The sequence below is a fragment of the Pelodiscus sinensis genome, chromosome 1 (genome assembly GCF_052426305.1).
Source record: "Pelodiscus sinensis isolate ZL-2025 chromosome 1, ASM5242630v1, whole genome shotgun sequence".
NCBI lineage: Eukaryota > Metazoa > Chordata > Testudines > Trionychidae > Pelodiscus > Pelodiscus sinensis.
In genome coordinates, this window is record NC_143052.1 from 111,987,944 (window position 1) to 112,009,492 (window position 21,549).

Consider the following 21,549-nt stretch of genomic DNA (forward strand, 5'->3'; position numbering starts at 1 on the left):
GGAGGACTTCTTACTCTGATTCCTGTAATCCTCATTGTACTAGGAGTAAGGGAAGTTGGAGGAAGAGTGCTCTATTTTAAAATAAGTGCTGTGTAGATGCTCTCTATTTCGAAATAAGCTATTTCAAAATAAGTTACGCAGTTGACATAGCTTAATTTGCATAGCTCATTTTGAATTAAGCCCTGCAATGTAGACACACCCTCTATCACTGAGATGTATGTAAACTATTAAGTGAGGTTTGTGTTGCACTAAATCCAATAGGAGCTGTAGGTAGTATCCTTGTTTTATAGTTGTGGGAAACTAAATCATAACAGTGTAAAGACTTGATCAATGTCACACAAGCAGTCTGTAACCAAACGGGATAGAAATTGAGTTTCCTGGTGCCCAGACCTATGTTTAACCACAGCGTTCTTTTTGAAAAGCTGCCAATGCAAAAAAAGGTTTAATAAAGCTGATACTAACCCTGGTGCAATCTAATTTATTTTCTTACAAAATAAGGCAGTTTCATAGACTCTGCCCTTGATGCAAGTCATGGTCAGTCCTTGCCGTGTTCCATCTCCAAGGTCTATTGCTACCAGTTTAGTATTGCCTCTGCTAGGATTCTCCTCATTCCATCATTTCTGAGAAATGGAGAAAAATGTGTACTACTGAGGAAGGGTTTTCAGTCAGCAATTTGCATGTAACCGAGGACAAGTTCTGCGTGAATCTTTTGTTCAGTTTAGCCAATACTCAGAAAGACTTTTATACAGAATATATCTGATAAAAATATCCAGTCTATGCACTAGAAAGATAAATGCGAAAGAGATGAATCAGGTAAGTACTTTACCATCCTTTTTATGTAGGATCAACTGTAGAGTCTCTGGCTCCTAAAGACTTATGAGAAGAGCTCCATTTCACTCTCCTTAGCAAACAGCTGAGTAAAGTAATTATCTGCTCCTGCTCCAGAAGGAGCTCTGGCTAGTTCATCGTTATGTTACTCTTGAGTCATTGGTGGGCAACCTGCGGCCCATGGGCCGCATGTGGCACACTGGGGTTCTATCTGTGGCCTGCACACCCCCGTCTTTCCTCCTCCCCCCCCCACACACCTCTCTGTCACTGGGGCACTGGAGCCCTGCACCTCTCGCTCTTCCTCCTCCCTCCTAGAGCTTGAACTCCACAAATCAGCTGCTTGTGGCTAGGAGGGAGGGTCTGGAGAGGGGACAGAACATCAATCAGCTAATTCATGGTGCTCTGAAGTGCTGGGCAGGAGGGGGAGGAATAGGAAGTGTGGGGCTCCCGTGCCCCAGTGCACAAGAGGGAGACAGGGGAAGGGGCTAGAGAGGGGCTGCGTGGGTCATGGGCCACAGTTTGCTCACCACTGATCATGTTGCCCACTGAGATGAAGGAGGGTCACTCATGCGGCCCATTCACTAGTCTCCATTATCCATCGCTGCTCTGAGTTGTTTGCACTGATGTAATTGTAGCAATACCATTTTACTCACAGTGAGTCACAAAGTGTTCCAGGACTCCAGGCCTAAATTTGGATTTTTGTGTTAATTTAACAGTTTAAAACTTGCCACCCAGATTCTATCTTCTAAACCAGACTCTGCTCCCCAGCTGTGATTAGTGGAATGTGAATTCCTGCTGAGGTTCCTGGTTCTTTTCTCAGCTGCTCCGAGTGGTGAGAGCAGCCGTCTTGGTCACTAAGCAACACGTTGGGTCCTATTTGGTTTTTTTACTAGCATCCTGTGGAAGATGACGGCTCAGTGGAGCAGTGCAGAGCTGAGGAAGTGTGGAATTCCAATTGGGATTGAGAGGCCAGCCGGGGAATGTTAGTGTGCAATCACTGAGGGACAGATACATTCACTTTCTACTAGACTTTAAAGATTGGGGGGGAGGGCTGGATGAAATTTAGACTTTTGAATGAAGTTGGCTGTGCTACAAGTATTTGAAAAGGTAACTTCTCCTTAGATTGATTGTAATAGTTTATATTCTACAGAGATAGGCACTGTCAGAAATAACCCAGATAAATTTGCATTAAGGTCTCACATGACACTCACTGAGACCAGTGTACCAATATCTGGATATTCTTACTATGCCTTTTCCATTGACAAGACTGCCCATTAGTTCATGCAGCATATCAGTATAGTAGTGTTTGTTTATTTTAAATTAACCTCAAAATGCAAAGGCACTACTGCACTGATGTGAAACATTTCCCCCACATTTTGTTATAAGACCATAGTTTTTTATTAACATGTAGATCCATTGTGGAAGTTGTCTCCGGAAAGCTGGTGCTACTAGCAGCTAAATAGGGAGTACAGTTGGGATTTTTGCCTCCTGAAACAGATGGAAAGCAGTTTGGGACTATGAAAGAAGCACATTAGTGGGATCTTTCTGCTAAATGATCAGCAGTGGACCAGTTTACATTGTTTGTCTTCAAGTGTCATCTTTAGGTTTCAGACTAGCCGCACAGAGGGCATGTCTACACTGGGGAGCTATTTCAAAATAACTCCCCTTATTTCAAAATAACAAGCAGAGCATCCACTAGGGATGTGAATGATTGGTCGACTATCCGATAAGCAAATGCTTACTGGATAGTCCACACACTAGTTGACAAGTGAACCCCCACCCCAACCCCTGCTGCCTCTATCAGAAAGAGGCAGCAAGTGGGGGTGCTTCAAAGTGGCACCGCTGTGTGGAGCCCAGGTCCCCAGCTGACCCCTTGTGGGGCTGTTGCTACACTTCAAAGGCAGAGACACCCTTATCAACTAATCGAATAGTCAGTGCAAATTGCATCGACGATTCTATTAGCCAATTAATCTAAATTTAACATCCCTAACATCCACACTACCAAGCCTGTTATTTTGAAATAACTCCTGCTTGTGAAAAGGAATAAGCTTATTTTGAATTAGTTATTTTGGGAGTTATTATTTCAAAATAACTTATTTCGAAATACCTAGTAGTATAGACATAGCCTAAGACAGTGTTTCTCAATCAGTGGTATGGCTATCCTTGGGGGTACTCAAGAGAAGTCTAGGGGGTATGTCAACACAACTGAAATTTGGAGAAAACTGAATTTTTGTTGTAAGTTTTAGAGCCCTTTATTATTTTTGTACTTTTTACACCAAAAAATTCCATCGCCCACCTGGCTATGATTAAGTTGTTTAAACAAATGTGTTGCAGTGGCAGAACCATTTTTGTGTGTGTCTAAAAACTCTTGGTACTGGGAATACTTATAATTTTTTTTAAAGGGGGTACTTTATAAAAAAAAGGTTGAGAAACACTGGCCTAAGAGATGCAGTTCACGCTTCAGGGGGCTTACATTCTCAGGATAACACCACCACATCGAGTTATGCTCATTTCACCTTTTTAAGGTTTTCTTTCCTAAAAATCAAAGGATATTTTTGAAACGGAAGGTTTGATTTTGAAGTATAATTTGGCGTCAAGAGGAAATGCTGTGCAGTCATGGAATAGATGGAGCCCAGTACATACTGACAACAAGCTTTATAAACTTCATAGTTCCAACCTTCTATTCAGCTTCAAACAGAGATCTGTGGCTTCTCTCTTGTTTTACCTAGGGTTGCCAGATGGTTTCAACAAAAATACCAGACACACTTGACATTACATCACAATCAACATTACATCTTATTTAGAAAATACCGGACATTCATATTTTCTCAATTTGTTTCCCAAACAGAAAACTCAAATACTGGACTGTCCGGTTCAAAACCGGACACCTGGCAGCCCTAGTTTTACCCAGAATAAGGAAAATGAACTTTTGATGTTAGTAGCACTCTAAGAAGATGCAATCTGCCTGTTGAATCACAATCTGTGGTTTATTCGTGATAGGTATTTAGATCTGACTGCATTGGAGATAGAGGGGACAGCATCTGACAGGGAGTTAGAATTATTGTCTGGAAAGATCAAATTAAGGGAAATGCAGAGCTTTAAACCCTTTTATATCTTGGAGTGTTCTCTTTTGCATTACATCCCACTTTCTCTCTAGGGGACCTTTTCCCTAAATAGGAAAAGTTGGACTATTGCTGCAGTTGAAGACAGGCAAGAGAGCCACAATCTTTGAAAATGGAGCTAAGGGAACCTTCTTAATTCTTAGGAAGGTTTTCTCTAAATAAATCTTCTTTTGTCCCAGCACCCAAGACAGTGGAGCCTCATCGGGTGCTGGCATCTCAGAGTGGAGTAGTGTTGTGTGTGAGGGAGTAGTGGAGATGCTCTTCCCTCAATGCAGAATTTTCATGGTGCTAGTGTTCCAAACCACTGATGCCTGTTGTAGCATATCTCAGGCCATGTCTTCACTAAAGGGAAGATTGCCACTGCCCTGATTGATCTTCTGGAGTTCGATTTAGCAAATCTAGTTAAAACTAACTAAATCAAACTCAGAGGGCACCCCCACTGGTGGCTGGTACTCCTGCTTTTGTGAGGAGTAAGAAGTCAAAGGGAGCATTTTCTCCCATTGGCCTCCCCCTGTGGGGAGGGCGTAGAAACTCAAACCAAGATACGGTTGCGTATCTTGATTTGACATTCCCTTTTAGTGTAGACCTGGCCTCAGACAGGAATGAAGGCAAACAACAAACTTTAGCTGACACTTTACAATGATGAAACTAGAAAAGTGAAAGTTAGTATGAATAGATGTAGCGTTTAGTCTAAAAATGCCATGAACCATGCAAATCCATATAGAAAGTTAATACTGTTTCAACTAAGACTTGAAATCTTTGCAGAAATTTTAGCCAAGTAATCTGCTTCAGGTGTTGGTGTCCTTTCTTTCCCTTTCCCCTATCCGCATGCTGAGCAGTTAAGCATTACAGCCAGACCTAAAATGGAGAACATCCACATCCTGAGCTCATCCTGTGGCTGGAGAGGAGGAGTTTAGAAATTGGATTATTACCTCTAGCCTTTTGGCTTTGGAGCTACAGCCTGTTCACCACATTGCCAATGGGTTTAAAAGCTTAACAAAACTCCTAACAGATACCCAGGAAGCCTCTTACTGTAGATGATGGTGACATCACAGTATTAGCCGTTCTGTATTTATCTCACTGCACTGTAGTTTGCAGGGGGTACTGGATCTAAACCAATGATACTTCTGGGAACAACATCAAGAGCTGGTGTATAGACAGCAGGTAGAAATGCTGATGCTATTTCCTGACAGTTATGTAATTGCATGCATCTACAGTGCTATGTAAAACATAGTTACTAAGAGCTTTGAGCTGTTTGTAACCACAGGGCCAGTGAACTGGGACACTTAACTTGCAGGCATGTGCAGAGGGGCTGTCTTTACTAAGTGACATCCAGCTAGTATTTGCAGATAAGTGGGTTTCAAGCTTTTGGAGCTGAAAAACTTTCCATTGTTTCTGCAGCAGTAAGTTAACTGCAGAAAAGTCCTAGGATTTAAGTAGCCTCCATCTGACCTCTATCCTGCTCCCTTAGAGCAGGGGTTCTCAACTGCTGGTCCACAGACCCATGCCGGGCCGTGAACCGCAGGACGCCGGGCTGCGGCACACTGCTGTGCCATGGGTTGCCCACTAGGAGCCAGCAGCAGTGGGCAGGGGGTCTGGAAGGTGGGGCCAGGCAGGGGCTGCAGTGTGGCAGGTGTCGCACTAGGACCCAGCAGCAGCAGCAGGCGCTGGGGGAAGTTATCGCTGGGCTCCGCCCTCACAGCAGGAAGCAACTTATAGTCACTGCTTGCAGGGACTCTGGGGCCAGGCTCCAGGCTGGATCCCAGAACCCCCTTGGTTGGGGGGCTGAAGGGCTGCTGTGGAGCCCCCAGAGCCCAGGCTGCAGCTGGGAGAGGGCATCTCAAGCAGGGCCTGTCCCGATGCTGCCCAGGGCAGCACCCCCAGCCTGGCCAGCCCTTGCCCAGCCCCTGCCCCAGAGTGGGCAGCGCTTGAGGGGCAGCTGAGAGAGCCCTCCCGTCAGGGGAAGGGTTTGGCCCTAGGCTGCTCCCGGTGCAGCTGGTTGTGATCCCTGCCCGGGGCCCAGAGAAGCTGCCACCAGCTCCCGGCTTGCAGGTCGGGGGGAGCCAACCCTGAGAGGGGATTGGGAGGGGGCTGAAGAGGGACGGGGGCAGATAAGGGGGAGTGAGGGAACAGGGGTGTGTAAGGCGGGGGCAGGAGGAGTTGAAGGGAAGTTGGGTAGATTCAGGGGAGACTTACGGGGCGGATGGGAGCTGGGGTGCAATGGAGGGGAACTCACAGGGAGGGACGGGGGGGATGCAGGGAGTGGAGGCTGGGAGAAGACTGTGGGAGCCATAGCAGGCTGGCTGGGGAAGGGAGAGAAACAGGGCTGGGGTTGTACAGGAGATGGGGGAAATACAATGGAGGCTCACCCACTCCATGGGGCAGGAAGTGGGGAGGGCAGAAGTGACTGGTGGTAGCACTTGGGGGCACCAACTGCTATGCCCCTGACAAAATTTCAGTTGCTAAATAGGGTGGCCCACATGCCCCCTGCCCCTGTGGGTGCCCCACCCTGTGCCCCTTGCTCGGCACCATTTGTCCTTGGGGGAGGAGCTTCCCCAGCCAGAGAGGAATTCTTTCTGTGAATTTTTTTTAGTGTTGTAGAGTTCTGCCAACTCTGATCCATTACGACGACATGTGTTGTGTGCATACAGATGCGATGTAAAATAACACGTGACCTCTTACAATTAATTATCATAATGATATGCAAATATGCAAATCAAATGTTGCCAAGTCCGCCAACAGTTTTTGAATGGTGTTGCCGGCGCGTGGTATAAAAAAGGTTGGGAACCACTGCCTTAGGGAGCCCAGATGACTAGTTAAAAAGTCATCTGTCATTCTATTAAAAATCGGAGTTTAAGCTGCTGTCGGAGTGGGTGCTGCTGTCAAATGGTGTGAATGCAGCTGATGCTTCATACAGGTGGCCCTAATGGAAGAGATTCATTGTGGGCAACAACTTGTATCTGGGCTAAGAGATACAAAATATGGCTGTTCGAGATATTCACGTGGTCTTTGTCCTCTCTCCCATGGAAGTGCTGGAGTTATTTTCAATTACCGTACACAAATGCATGGGTTGGGCCCAGGCCTGCCAATGGGGGGGCCGAGCAAAAGGAGCAACTGCCCCCGGGCTCAGCGATTCAAAAGTGCCCAGGGCTCCTGGCCATCGTAGCCCCGGGCCCTTTAAATTGCTGCCAAAGCCCCACGCAGCACATTCCAGATGGCACTGGAGAGGTGCTGGGAGACTTTCTGCTCCTTCCCAGTTGGCCCCCTCCCACACACACACACACACACACTCCCTGCTCCTCCAGTTGGGCCTGCACCTTTTGTGGATAAACCGTGTAGAGATGCACTTGGGAACAGAAGGGGTTATTTTGCAAGGGAGGAGCTATCTGTTAACAAAAGAAAACAGCATGATCTCCAGATGCTTTGTCTGCTAATAACATTGCTGGAGAACAGAAGTGATGTACAGGCAGTCCCCGAGTTATGCGGATCCGACTTATGGAGACCAGCAGACCAGGGAGACAGGGAGCAAAGCCTCTGAGGACGCCGGCAGCGGGACAGCCACAGTGCGTCTGGGCTGTCCGCTGCCTGCGTGCTCCGCGGCTTTGCTCCACGTAGCTAGTACACGCCCTCCCCCCTTCCCCCAGCAGACCAGGCTTTTCTCCGGACGCCTGTGGTAGAGCAGCTGGGGCGCTGCCGGTTGGTCCCGCAGCGCCGCTCTGGGCGCTACTGGACCAACCCGGCAGCACCCCAGCTGCTTTGCCCCAGGCGTCCGCAAGTCAGCCGCTGCTGATCAGTTTCAGCAGTGGCTGAATCAGGACACCTGGGTCAGAGCAGCTGGGGTGCTGCTGGGTTGGTCCAGTAGCGCCGAGGAGCGGCGCTACTGGACCAACCCAGCAGCACCCCAGCTGCTCTGCCCCAGGCATCCGCAAGTCAGCCGCTGCTGAAACTAACCAGTGCTGACTACAGGAAGCCCGAGGCAGAGTTGCTCTGCCCCGGGCTTCCTGGAACCAGCCGCTGATCAGTTTCAGCAGCAGGTGACTTGGGGACGCCTGGGGTTCTTAAGTTGAATCTGTATGTAAGTCGGAACTGGCGTCCAGATTCAGCCTGTTGAAACTGATCAGAGGCTGATTCCAGGAAGCCCAGGGCAGAGCAACTCTGCCTCGGGCTTCCTGTAGTCAGCCGCTGGTCAGTTTCAGCAGTGGCTGAATCTGGACGCCAGTTCCGACTTACATACAGATTCAACTTAAGAACAAATCTACAGTCCATATCTTGAACGTAACCTGAGGACTGCCTGTATTGGCTAAAACAATAATCTGAAGTCAAAACACTTAAGTTATTTTATCAAGCCAAGCATCTGAATAATGTGTACCCTTGCTAAAGTCAGTTGTTCTGTGGCATTGTCCCCACCTGTAAAATGGGGGATATTATCTCATTCCGTCACAGGAGTGTTGTGAAGCCTTTAAAAATATGTGTGAATGCTTTAAGAATTTTGGAGAAAGGTGTTTATAGAAGGGCATAGTACTAATATGTAATTTAGAGATGTAAAGGGGTAACTGGTTAACTGATGGCCCAGCTGTGCTGGAGCAGCTCCCTACACCCAACCAGTGCCCTCCCCATGGCACAGTGCAGCAGGCCCAACCCAGCCTACCGCATCATGCTGCGGGCAAGGGGCTGCTCCACCCTTAACCAGGTAAGCATTGTGTTTAACCGGTTAACTTTTTAAATGACAGTTTATATCCCTAATGTGATTACAGGAAAGGAACCACTAGCTTGTTACTTCACTGCTCCAAATGTTCTGCAGCCCTGTGAAGAAACTGTGATCAACACCCATTTTAAGCCTATTGTTTTAAGCTTTGAGAATGCCCAGTGCAAAGCATAAAATACAAAACACAGACCTTGCCCCAGTTTTCTTATGGAGCAGGTAAGACAGGATGGGTGCCCAGGAAGGAGGAGGTTATTGAGACACAGCTTTGAGGCACTGGAGCACCTAGGCTGAGTCATGTTTGAAACCATTCCATTTTAATTGCTGTTTAGCAAGACATTGGGAGATGCTGTTATCTGTATTCCTGTAGCACCTAAGAGCGGAAGTCCTGGATCAGGATCTTATTGTGAACAAACAGAACAAAAGTCACAATGTGCTTGCAATCTCGGACAACAGATGCTGATAGACTATAGTTGCCAGGTGTCCAATTTTCCAGTGAAACACCTGGTCAAAAGTAAGGATGTTAAGTAGCGAGTATTTCACTAATTGAATAGTCGATGCATTTTGCGTTTCAAAGGGGCAGCGCCGCACAGAGCTGGGATCAGCTGGATACTCCCCAGATGACACCAGGCGCCACATGGCGCTGACACTTTGAAACGCCATGGTGGCATTTCAAAGGGAGTGGCACCACACAGCTGATCCCAGGCTTAGTGCTGCACGGAGCCCTGGGTCAGCTGGGGACTCCCCATCTGACCCCAGGCTCTTCAGCGCTGCCCCTTTGAAATGCCACTGCAGCGTTTCAAAGGGGCAGCGCCACACAGCTGATCCTGGGCTCCATGCGGCGTTGACCTTTGAAATATCCCTCTCTCCTCCCCTCCTTGCTGCCTCTAGTGGGCGGTGGGGGGAGGGAAGCAACTAGTCCTTAACATCCTTAGTCAAAAGGGGGCTCTGGTAGCTCTGGTCAGCACTGCTGCTTGGGCTGTTAAAAAGCTCCACATAGAGCCCTGTGCGGATGCAAAATTTGTATATGCATCTATCTGTAAAAATGAGCTGAGGATATCTGCATCCACATCCATGTTTGTGGATACCGGTAGGTATAAAGCCAATATCCACAAATATGCAGGGTTCTAGATACAAATTTGTATCTGCATCCACATCATTTCTTCAAAAATGAGCCATGGCTACCCGTATCCACAGCCGCAAATGAAGACACCCCCGGATGTAAAGTGGATGTCTGTGGATTTGCAGGACTCTGTGCGGCTCCTAGGAAGTGGCAGGTGGAGGGATGACCAAGGAGGCTCTGTGCACTGCTCCCACCCACAGGCACTGCCCCAGGCACCAGTTCTGCAGCTCACTGGCTAGGAAGTGCAGCCAGCGAGATCTGTGGGGGCAGCACTTGCAGGTGGAGGTGGCTTCTGCATGTCGGGGTAGTGTGCAGAGCCCCCTGGCTGCACCTCTGCCTAGGAGGCAGACATACAAGCTGTGTCCAAGAGCTTACTGTGGTAAGCACTGCCTGGAGCCCATACTCCCTTGCCTTATCCCAGCTCCCTCTCCTGTGCCCTGAACTTCTCATTTCTGCCTCCATCCTGGAGCCTGTACCCCCAGCCAAAGCTCCCCTGCCTCGACCCCATGAAAATGAGCGAGTGAGCAAAGGTGGGGGAGAGTGAGTGGAGCCCGCGGAATGGAGCTGGGAACAAAGGAAGGATGGGGGGAGAGTGAATACGGTGCAGGACCTTGGGGCAGGGCAAGGATATTCAGTTTTCTGCTATTAAAAATAGGGATGTAAATATCGTTTTTAAAAGTTAATTGTTTAAACGGTTAAAATGGTATAATTTAAGTATTTAACCACTGGGGCTAAAGGTTGGAGACCACTGGTATGTGAATGGTAAAACTAATGCTTACCTGTTAACTGGTTACTATTTTACACCCCTAATTAAAAAGTTGGCAACCCTACAACAGACAGACAGGAAGTCAGACAGAAACAATGAGACACTTTAGGTCAGCATGATAGGCAGGGCTCTCAACACACCAACAGCCTCGCTCTTGCGCCACATCATGCTTAAATATTCCAGCCTGCACAAAAATATTCTCCCCCAACTAAAAACATGCCTTGGGTCCATCAACACTGGCCTGCAGTGTTGAAGTTTGTGCTTCATGTTTTCAAACCCCATTTAAGATTCACATAACAATATTCAAAATCAGTTCACGTAACCTGTTTTAGAGGTGGAGTGGGAGGGGGAAAGATGAAGGTTTTTCCATCAGGCCTCTGATTCACGGCCAGCAGGTGGGATTTGTTTTTTTGCCAGTGGTAGCTGATGTGGCTGTCAGATGTGTCTGTCCCTTGTGGAGGTCATGCTACAATCTCTCTGTTTTCATCTCTTTAGTATTGAGCTGTCGTGTCACACCTCTACTAAGCCCTATTGTAACATCATGCACTCTGTTACAATGTACTCTGAGTAGCCTCCAGAGTGTACTTCTAAAAAGTGAAGGGGGGGCGCAGAGAATCTCAGAAGTTTCAAAACACAGTAACATTAGGAGCAGATCTGAAGAGCAAAACAAGGGGAGGAAGGTTTTTAATTCTCCTACCATCTTCCCTTTGTGTCAGGAATGGTTTTTCCCCATGGGGTGTTTGCTTCCACCCTTCCCACACCCCTCATTCCTGCACACAAGAGCCAAGAAGCACAAAATATTATCTGCTGGGGCCACTGAACTGTTGTCTGTGGTTAAGCCTCTCCCTCTTTCTCTGTGAGAGGCGGCTGTAGAATGCTGGCTCCTCCAGACTTAATAGTCCCCAGTGGATAAGGTGCCAAGAAGCTGTTTTCTCGAGGAGAGCTGTCGATTAGGTTCCTGTTGCCAGGAGTCAGGGCAGCAAGGGGGAGAAGAGGGGGGTGGAGGTTGACACTTAACTCTGGCATTGTCTTTTGTCTTTGCTGTGGAGGCAGTTCAAATACAGCAGAGGTGGGGGCTTTTAGTTCAGGAAGCCATAAAACACTGGAGCATCTTATTGAAAAAGGGAAATAGCCGGGCTCTTTGCAGTGTAATCACCTACAGGACTGCAGGCAAGCAAGGACACTGGGCCGTTGGGGAAGGGGTGCTTACGTGCAGCTGCGACAGGCAGGAGTTCGGTTGCACAAATACAAATCTGAATGGTGTTGCCAAGCCACACATCAGTGAAATGAGGGCGCAGGGAGCCAAAGAGTAATGTTTGTGTGGCTAAAGCAGCAGGAGTGGAATCTCCTGGAAAATCTTTGGGAAATTGACATCTACTATACGTGACATCTAAGATAATCTGATTTGGAGTCTCCATCAGGATCTGGAACCTTCCAGATTTCTTTCTGTGACTTCTATCCGTTGCCAAAATATCTCATCCACTGTCATTTGGGTTCCCCACCTCAGGAACCCAATTTTTTTCTCTTTTCTTTTCCATTGGCTGCAATTTCAAAGGCCTCTACACCATGGTAACCTTCACGGCTAAAGAGGGCCTCTGGTATTTTGGAGCCCATTAGCTCTGCTAGGTGCTAGGCAGATGGCATGACTTGACAGCAACATAAAACATTCTCTAAGGCCAAGTATGCTGCCTGTGGAACAAGCTCAAGACCTCCCTATTGGGATTGGCTTTCCCCCCCAGCCATGCCCTGTGGGGCAGCATCATGCTGGGATTACCAGATCAGGCAGCTCCTTTGGGCTCATCCAGATATAGCTGGATGTTTTCCAATCAACAATCTTTAGCTGTGAGGTCTGAATAATTTGAACGATCTCTAAATTTACTTCTGGCTATAGTGTGGAAGTGGGTGTTTGTGGGTGTCATTCCTTTCCCCCCAATTATGAGTAGCATGTTACTGTTCTCGTGTGATTCAGGTTATCCTGGGCAGGTTGGAAGCAGTATCTGTTGTGGCCTGTGGTCATTTTCTCCAAGTTGATCCCACCCATTTCCAAAATGGATTGACCGGATTGTTCTCTAGGATTTCCCTGGTGAGATTTGAGGGTAACAAGCTCTGGGATCCAGGGCACTTAGGGTACGTCTAGACTACATGCCTCTGTCGCCAGAGGCATGTAGATTAGGCTACCAGACATAGGAAAATGAAGCAGCGATTTAAATAATCTCCGCTTCATTTAAATTTAAATGGCTGCCGTGCTGAGCCGATTAGCTGTTTGTCGGCTCAGCACGGTAGTCTGGATGCTCCGTGGTCGACATCAAAGGCATTTGTCGACCTCCCAGGTATGCCTCATCCCAGGACAAATGCCTTTGATGTCGACCGCGGAGCATCCAGACTACTGCACTGAGCTGACAAACAGCTGATCAGCTCAGCGTGGCAGCCATGTAGATTTAAATGAAGCGGCGATTATTTAAATCGCCGCTTCATTTTCCTATGCTGGGTAGCCTAATCTACATGCCTCTGGCAACAAAGGCACGTAGTCTAGACATACCCTTAAAGTGGGTGGAGTGTCACTGTTAGGATACATCTGCACTGCATACTTATTTAGAAATAATCTATTCCGGAAGAAATACTCTGTAATAGTTTATTTCGAAATAGCACATCTACACTATAGGGAAGCCTACCTCGGACTAATTTTGAGGCTTGCTTGTGTAGACGTGCCATTTCGAAATAAGCTATTTTGGAGTATTTCTTCCGGAATAGCTTATTTCTAAATAAGAGTGCAGTGTAGATGTACCCTAAGAGTACTACTTCAGTTTAGAGCCCCAGGAGGCACTGGGGAGTAATTAGTCTGAATGGCCCTGAGGAGGAACTATTTCGAAATAGCAGCAGTGGAGGGTCCACACTATTGCTATTTTGAAATAGCTGTTTCAGAATAGGCGTCATTCCTCATGGAATGAGGTTTATAGAAGTTAGAATAAACCCTCTGTTATTTCAGAATTATTTCAAAATAATGGAATTGCGGTGTAGACTCTCGCATTGTTATTTCAAAATAACTGTGCTGTGTAGATGCACCCTCATCAGATGCATATTGCAGGCTAGTGCTGTCTGCTTCCAGAACCTCAGTGCTTCCCCCAGCGATGAGAACAGCTGATGATATAATGGGTGGAGGCAGTTGGTACGGTCAGGGTGAGATATAAAGCAGATGTGCCAGTCTTGGGAACCCTTGGATAAATAGTGTGTTTTGGATGCGTGATAAGAAACCAACTCCAGGTCTTTATGCCTAATCTAGACAACTGTACTTCTTTCTTTACCCCTCTTTGTGACATGCCATTTATTTGCTGACCTATTAATTTTTTTCAGAGAAAAGCTTCCATTCTTTTTTGGAGGCACGAAAGCTACAAAGAACTTGACTGATCCCTCAGGAATGCTTTTTAAATCTCTGATCTTGACATACACAGAGAAGTGTTTCATCAAGTTTTTGTGTGTTCTAAGAATTATTTGGAGTAGACACTGCTTTCAACAGGTCCAAGAACTGGTTCAGACTAATCTGTTTCAGATTACACTGTAGTGTAGATGCATAGTAGATGAAAGAGTGGAATTGTGGGATCAATACCCCCAAGATATTGTCATTGAAAATTTAGTAGAGCAACAGTGTAGGAAAAAGAGCATCACTGTTAACTGGAGTGTCACCGTTAACTTGTATTGACCTTTCATCAGCAATAAAGGGACAAAAGCAGTTTTGTTGGTTTCTATATCATCTCTGAGTTGATGTTTATAACAGTTACGAAGGTGTTCATTGCTGCAGTACCAAGCCACTAATTTTCCTTGATTTGTTCTTTGAGTTCTCCAGCACTAACCTGCACTTTTTTGTTGATCAGCTTTATCCACACCAAAGCAATGAATCCTGCATTTTTGCATTCTGCAGGCACAGTTACCTTTGAGCTGTGCTTGTAACTCTTCGGTTACTGGAAAGGCCCCTGCACCTATGTGTATCCTACCCGGCCCTTTAAGGAAGGTTTGAGGTAGAAACTGAGAACAAGGTACAACAGCAAGGGCAGAATGTGTTTCTAAAAGTTCCTTAATAGTACTCACTTCACACACAGACTTTCAGGGCTTCTGATAGAGCATTGAAAAGGCTAAATTATATCTGTCTGGTAGTGGGTGGGCGGGGGGGGGGGGGTTGTCAGCAAGGGGCAAAGTGGGGAGTTGTGTGACTCCAAAGCAGGGCAGAGTATTAACCTGCCAGACAAGCCTGATCTCTGAAAGCAGAACTGCAAGCTATTTCCCACCTAGTGCTGAGGGATCTATTTCTGCCCTTTCGCCTCCCCCGGATAACCCTGCTTCAGGCCAGTGCTTCTCCTTGGTAAGGTGGTTACCCTTGCTCTGTGCAATGTGCTTTTTCCCAACAGCCATTGCATGACTCAGAGGGATTTAGTCATGGGGCTGGGGGGAGGGAAAGACGTTAAACAGGCTTTTCCCTAATGAGCTGTGACGCCAGCTGGAGAGGGGGAGAATCCTGCTTTTCTCCTGTCCGTTGCTCTCTGAAACTACAGAGGAGGAGGAGGGGGAACTGGGTCCCCCCCTCCACCCCTCTCCTGTCTGCTGATTTGCTGCCTCTTCTGTTTCCTTTCTGTTCAGTCCCCAAAGCATTTTGGCAAGGTTCAGATTTCTGTGCTCACAGCTCAGTGCTCAAAGAGAAAAGGGAAAAACAAAGGCCTGAGGGAGGGTGGTGAGGAGGGAGAGTCACTTATTGCCCTATCCCAGGACTGAGCTCTGGGACAGAGCACTGAGGGGTGAAGTTAGCGAGAGCCTCGTCTTTCCAGGGAGAGTTTCTCCTCCACATAATTCTCTGCTGTATCGTTTTGTCATCATCTGCATAAACGGTGCACTTGCGGTCATCCTGGCTGTATCTCCCACTGTTCAGATTGAAGTTTAAACATCTGGGTTAATTGATTAGACGAAAACGTATTTAAGAGTATTGGGATAATTCTTAGTTCTTGAGCTGTGAAACCTTAGAACTACATTCTGTTTATTCCCTTGCAGGGCGTGGTGATCCTGCCATGTGTCCATCCCCCACAATGCCCTTGACTTCAGTGACAGTTATGCACGTGGAAGAACTACAGGATTAGCCCTTTTAGTGGAAAAGTCTTGCCTGGCTGGAGAAAAATGACATTAAGTTAAACAGACCACTGTCAGTGGCCCACTCGGCAGGAATTAAATTAAAAACTCTGTTTCTGCCTGACTGTTCACATTGCATCACCCATGCAGCAGTAGAGACAAGATCCCTATGGGAAAGATTACAAGTTGTTATATTTTTTTAAACAGATACCAAAAAGATCACAAGAGCTGTTTGGGTCTGTCAAACAGTGTCAGACTGTGACTAACCCCTCTTCTTGCTCTTTCTTACAATTTGGTTTGGGGGGAGGGGAGTGATGCCAAAAGTCATAGATGCTGAACCTTAAGAAGATGAGAACTCAGATGAGTTTCCTTCTTCCCAAATCCCACTCCAGTTTTGGTGAAGCGTTTGTGTTGCAACTGTAGAACTGTTTTAACCCCCAGTTGTCCTTTTTCCTCCACTGGGTGCAAAGTGATGGGGACATGTATGAAAAGGTAATGTTAGGTGTGCTCTAGCTTTGTATTTTGGTAAACATAAGATTGGTACTGCAATCCTGTTTAGCCTGATTCCGCTTGTGAGTCATCCTCCGTCAACAGCACCTTGCTAATGCCTTACAGAATGCACATTGCATCTTCACTAGTAACTGGTGAACTCCAACTGTGTAAAGGTCAGAAATTCTCTGTCCCCCACCCCCTGTACTTTGAAAACAATCACAGTAGATACTGGGCTATCTTAGTGGATTGTGTCCACTGTTTGTTGAGTGTTAGTCAAACAGCATAGCGAAAAGGCTCAGGGGAAGCAATTTGAATATACCTTTTTACAAAAGTTTCCCATACTCTGGCTAAGACAGAATGCTAACTGACTGCTTTTAATGCACAAAAGTAAGTGCCCTGCAGACAAGGGAGTCCTAAATGGAGTAATCTCATGGGTCTCCTTTCTTCCTGTGTGCTTACACTACATTCTCCTGTGAGCTGCACTTTTTCCATGGTAAGTTATCTGAAAGGACAGATAGACGTCACACCATATACCTTTTCTTAGCATAAAGTAAGATGACTCTTTAAGTTGGGGTGGGGAACCTCAGATCCGGGGGCCAGATGCAGCCCCCGTCTGGCCTCGATCTGGCTCCTGATGCTCAGGGCCACCCCTAGCATTGGGGAGTCTTTACTGGTGCTCCAGCCCTCTGCTGCACCACTATGGGGCTGGAGCACACAAAATCTACTAGGCTAGCGCCCCCCCCCCCCTTGGGCTCTGGTGTGTGAAGGAAATGTGAGGAGTGATTTTCTCCTTCTTATTCGGGGGCAACGTCAGTGAGGTGTTTTTTCTTTAGTTTTGTTTTTTGCTTCTAACTTGTGTGTGGCCCCTTGCTGATTTTTCTGTCAGTCAGTGGCTCCCTACCCAAAAAAGGTTCCCCGCCCCTGCTTTAAGCCCTGCACAAGGCAGATACCACCAGAGTGCTGACCATTTACCAAATATTTTGATGTCCCTCATGATTCCTGTTAATATAGAGAGAATATTATCTTATGCAGGTGATGGTAGGTCTCACCATGGATGATACAATCTTTTTAATTACCCTCAGTATTGTCTAATGACTAAACTAGAAAAAAATAACTTCTCGAGTGCTATTCTTTTCTGCCACTAATGCATGGTGTGGCCATTGACAAGTCACTTAACCGCTCTGTCTCATTTTCCCCATTTGTAAAATGTACTTTTCTCTCCCGTCACGAGGGATATGGTGAGCTCTGTTTACACTGCTTTGGGTACAGTGTAATATGTATATTGGAAGTGGTGTTGCTAATGGAAAGATTCCATCATACATTTCTGATAAAATAATACAAAAAGCATTTAATCATATTCCTCTGTTATCAATAATTGTATAATTGGAATAGCTGGAGTCTAATCAAAGAGTTCTTGGCACTTTAAATGTTTTTCTCATTATTGAGTATTCTTCATTCTCTACACATTAATACAGCCATGTATTTAACACAGTGTTAGGCATCTGTATTCAGTCTGTTGCAGTGATTCTCAAAGTATGGTCCGTGGACCACTTGTAATGGGCAGCCTACATTGGCACTCCTGTCCTGCCCCTGCCTCTCCCCACGTGGTTGGAGTGCCAGCCCTAGTTTCCTGCTGGTGGCGGGGGACTTTTTAAGCTGTGAAACTTTTTAAATTAAAATTAAGTAATTGTTATATTGCATAAACTTTTAACCATTTTGAGTAAATATAAATCTATGAATTACCAATAGAAAGAAAATTACCAATGCATTCTCTCAATATGTACAAGATTTATGTTAATCACAAAGTTTATCCTTTTTATAGGTCACTTCCTGTATTACACATTCTAAGTGAACTCCATTGTATTGAAAGAAGCCATGTATTTTTCACTTTTCTTTCAAGGAAAGGGTGTTTAGGGACAGATCATGTGACCTGAGAGCACCTTTTTCCTTTAAAAAAAAGTCAAATGTTGAGAGCAAGATACCTGCTTCTCCTCAGGGAAAGGAGCAGCAATTGCATTTGTGGCCTCTCTTCCTCCCCCCATGCTTTTTGTCCTTTCTTTGATTCCCTTACCTATTTGAAACTACTGCTTAGCATGTATGAGTGGGAATTTCAGGCAGTGTTCCTGAACAAATGTTTTAAATGAGCTCACTACTGACAAGTAAGGAAAACTTCCTTTGTTTAAGGGGGAAATGTAGGCAACAGAATGAAACTGTTCAGTTTCTGCCTTCCTCCTTCCCATCACCCGTGGGGATGGCAGACGTTTTATGCTTCTTACTAAATTGCAGTGCCTCAACTTCACTGAAACATTTATATGTGCTTTTGGACAGAAGGCCTGGGCTGGTGCTAATAGATGTGTAGTAAAATCTTTTCAAGGTTTACTTTTCAGTTCTTGCAAGAAACAAGTACTGAGGATTGGATTGATTATAGGGGAAGTTGGTGTAGAAGAATGAAACTTCTGCAGAAAAAAGAACAAGTTCACTTGTGATTATAGTGGTGCCTGCAGGGGAATGGCCTACCTGATCCAGAGGATGGTACTCTCTCTGGTACAGTACACATCAGGGCTCCTGGGGTTTCCTGCTCTTGGTCTGTTGAATGAGTATTTTGAGGAATTTGATCTTTGTTTCTCCCATCCTTTCTCAATAGGAACTGGAAGCTGCTCTTCATAGGGATGATGTGGAGTTTATCAGTGACCTGATTGCCTGCCTTCTTCAGGGTTGCTATCAGCGTAGGGATATCACGTGAGTAATCTTCCTCTATGATTTAAGCTCTTTTGCAAGGGAGCTAATTAACATAGTTGCAGGGATATTCTGTAGCTTCAGAATGATGATATGGAAATGATCTGCAGTCACCGATGACCTGGCCAGATTGCTCCATAAATGCAGTGGGGTGCCATTTCTCTCTTGCGCTAGCTCCTACTTAAATCACACAACTTTACTTTTCACAAACACCACTCTTTGGTAATTAAAAAAAAAAGTATCTCTTACCCGAGCTCACACACCAGTCTTGTGCACTATGTATTATTTCTCTTCACTGTTAGGACATGTCTACACAGCAGGGCTCAACTCAAAATAAGCTACGCAAATCGAGCTACGTCAATTGTGTAAGGGTATGTTTACATTACCACCCTAGTTCGAACTAGGGTGGTTAATGTAGACAACCGAAGTTGCAAATGAAGCCCAGGATTTGAATTTCCCGGGCTTCATTTGCATTTTGCCGGGCGCCGCCATTTTTAAATCCCCGCTAGTTCGGACTCTGTGCCCGTGGCTACACGCGGCACGGAGTAGGTAGTTCGGATTAGGCTTCCTATTCCGAACTACCGGTACACCTCGTTCCACTACCTAATCTGAACTACCTACTCCGTGCCGCGTGTAGCCGCGGGCACGGAGTCCGAACTAGCAGGGATTTAAAATGGCGGCGCCCGGCAAGATGCAAATGGAGCCCAGGAAAGTCAAATCCCAGGCTTCATTCGCAACTTCACTTGCCTACATTAACCACCCCAGTTTGAACTAGGATGGTAGTGTAGACATACCCTAGCTTATTTTGAAATTGCTCACAGGAGGCCCCCAACTTGTGACGCGAGGAAGTCACAAGGGGAAGCATCGCAAGTCGGGGGCGTCTTAACTCAAACCCTCATTTATGATAGGTGCCATGTGCCATCGAAAATGCGGGCCGAGGATGTAAATCGAGGGGGGGGGGGGGGCTGGCCCTTTCTGCACTTATAAAAATGGTTGTAAGTGCAGGGGGTCAGAATTTGGGCAGTCACAAGTCAGGGGCCTCCTGTATTTTGAGTTTTGATTCTGTCTACGCAGCACTTATTTCAAAATAGAGCACCCTTCCTCTGACTTCCCTTACTCCTCATAAAATGAGGGTTACAGGAGTCAGAGTAAACAGTCCTCCTGCTTGACAGTATTTTGACATTATGTCAAAATAACTGCTGGCTGTGTAGACACGGGCTATGTTATTTTGAAATAATGTTGCTGTGTAGACATAGCCTACGTGATCAGGATATTTCTGTGTTCTTTGTATTCTGCCCTCTCTGCCTGATAGATTTAGGGATGTCACAATAAGTGTTTGCAACACCTTAATTGTTTTGATTATGCCAAATTATTTTTAAAATGACAAGGGATTTTATCTAGAAATGAGTTAGATAACAGGAGTGGAGAGTCAGATGTAGCAACTATTTTCTTAGGAATAGCTAACACTTGGCCTGTGACATCAGAATGATAGGTTGATGGTGTGTTGGCCAGGATTTGAGGTATCTTTCTTGAGATTTAAAGATCAAAAGGTCCTTTTTTGTTAATATGTACCTGGCTAGCAGGTAGATGTTAAAATATCTGCTCTTAAAAACGAGCAGAAACAAGTTCTGTAAACTATCATCCTTTAGAAGAGGTCCCTCCAATAGCAAAGCAATATGCCACCCTCAGCCCAAAAAGTGCTTTATAATGAAGCATTGAATTTCTATGAACTTGAACTGAGAGCAGAGCATATTTATGGATATGAAGAAATCTTGCTGCTGATGGTTAGTAACTAAATGGGTTCCACTGTATTGCTGGGATGGCACTGTACGTGATCTGGCAGAAACCTGAGTCTATAAGCAGCTGATTTATCGGGTAGTGCCCACAGACTGAGCCACACTGGTGCTTGCCATCCCTGATTGAATCTAGGGCACCCTAAACTCGAAATAAGATACGCAATTTGCATAGTGCAAATTGCGTATCTTATTTTGATTCTATTTCAAAATAGCTTATTTTGAAATTTGGTTCACAGCGCCAAATTTTGAAATAACGCGCACTATTTTGAGCTGTCTCTTATCCTTTGTGCAACAGGGAAAATATTTCAAAATAAAGGGTGTCTTGTGTAGACGCGGGTTAGCTATTTCAGAATACCTCTGATATCCCAAAATAGCTGTGCAGTGTAGATGCACCCTAAGATGGAGAGTAGGCTGATCAGAAAGCAGCTGATACCATTGATACTGCTTCTATCAGAATAAATATAACAGTGCTGTATAATCCTGACTGTGGACTTAATGGTGCCAGGTGATTTCTATTTCATCTATTAGAACTAGAAAGGAACAGTCGGGCCATCTCATCTAATGTCTCTTAGCCAGTGCAGGACTGTGTCCTAAGTATATTTTTCAGTGTTTTGTCCAGGTTACTTTTACATGTCTCAGGCATTGGCGTCTCCATAACTTAGTTTAGGAGGCTATTCTGCAGTTTAATGCTAACATGAAAGGCACTCCTAAACTAGATTGAGTGTCCATATGCGGGCTGCACTGATTTAACTACATCGGGTTAAAAATGATTTAATTAAATGAATACAACTTCTCTGTGTAGATTAACCTGGGTTAATGCAACAGGTGGAAGAAATGGACCGGACTGTAGAAGAAGGAAGGGGTAACACAAGGGG

At 45.8% G+C, this 21,549-nt stretch overlaps 1 protein-coding gene across 2 annotated transcripts in view; it reads left to right on the forward strand.

Annotated features, from left to right (window-relative positions):
- Window positions 1–21,549, forward strand: part of CECR2 (CECR2 histone acetyl-lysine reader) — a 153,075-nt gene that overhangs the window by 59,022 nt on the left and 72,504 nt on the right. For both annotated transcript variants that reach the window (XM_075896771.2, XM_075896768.2), the window contains exon 2: window positions 18,787–18,881. In XM_075896771.2, coding sequence (XP_075752886.2) covers window positions 18,787–18,881 — 95 coding nt within the window. The remainder of the gene's footprint in view (window positions 1–18,786; window positions 18,882–21,549) is intronic.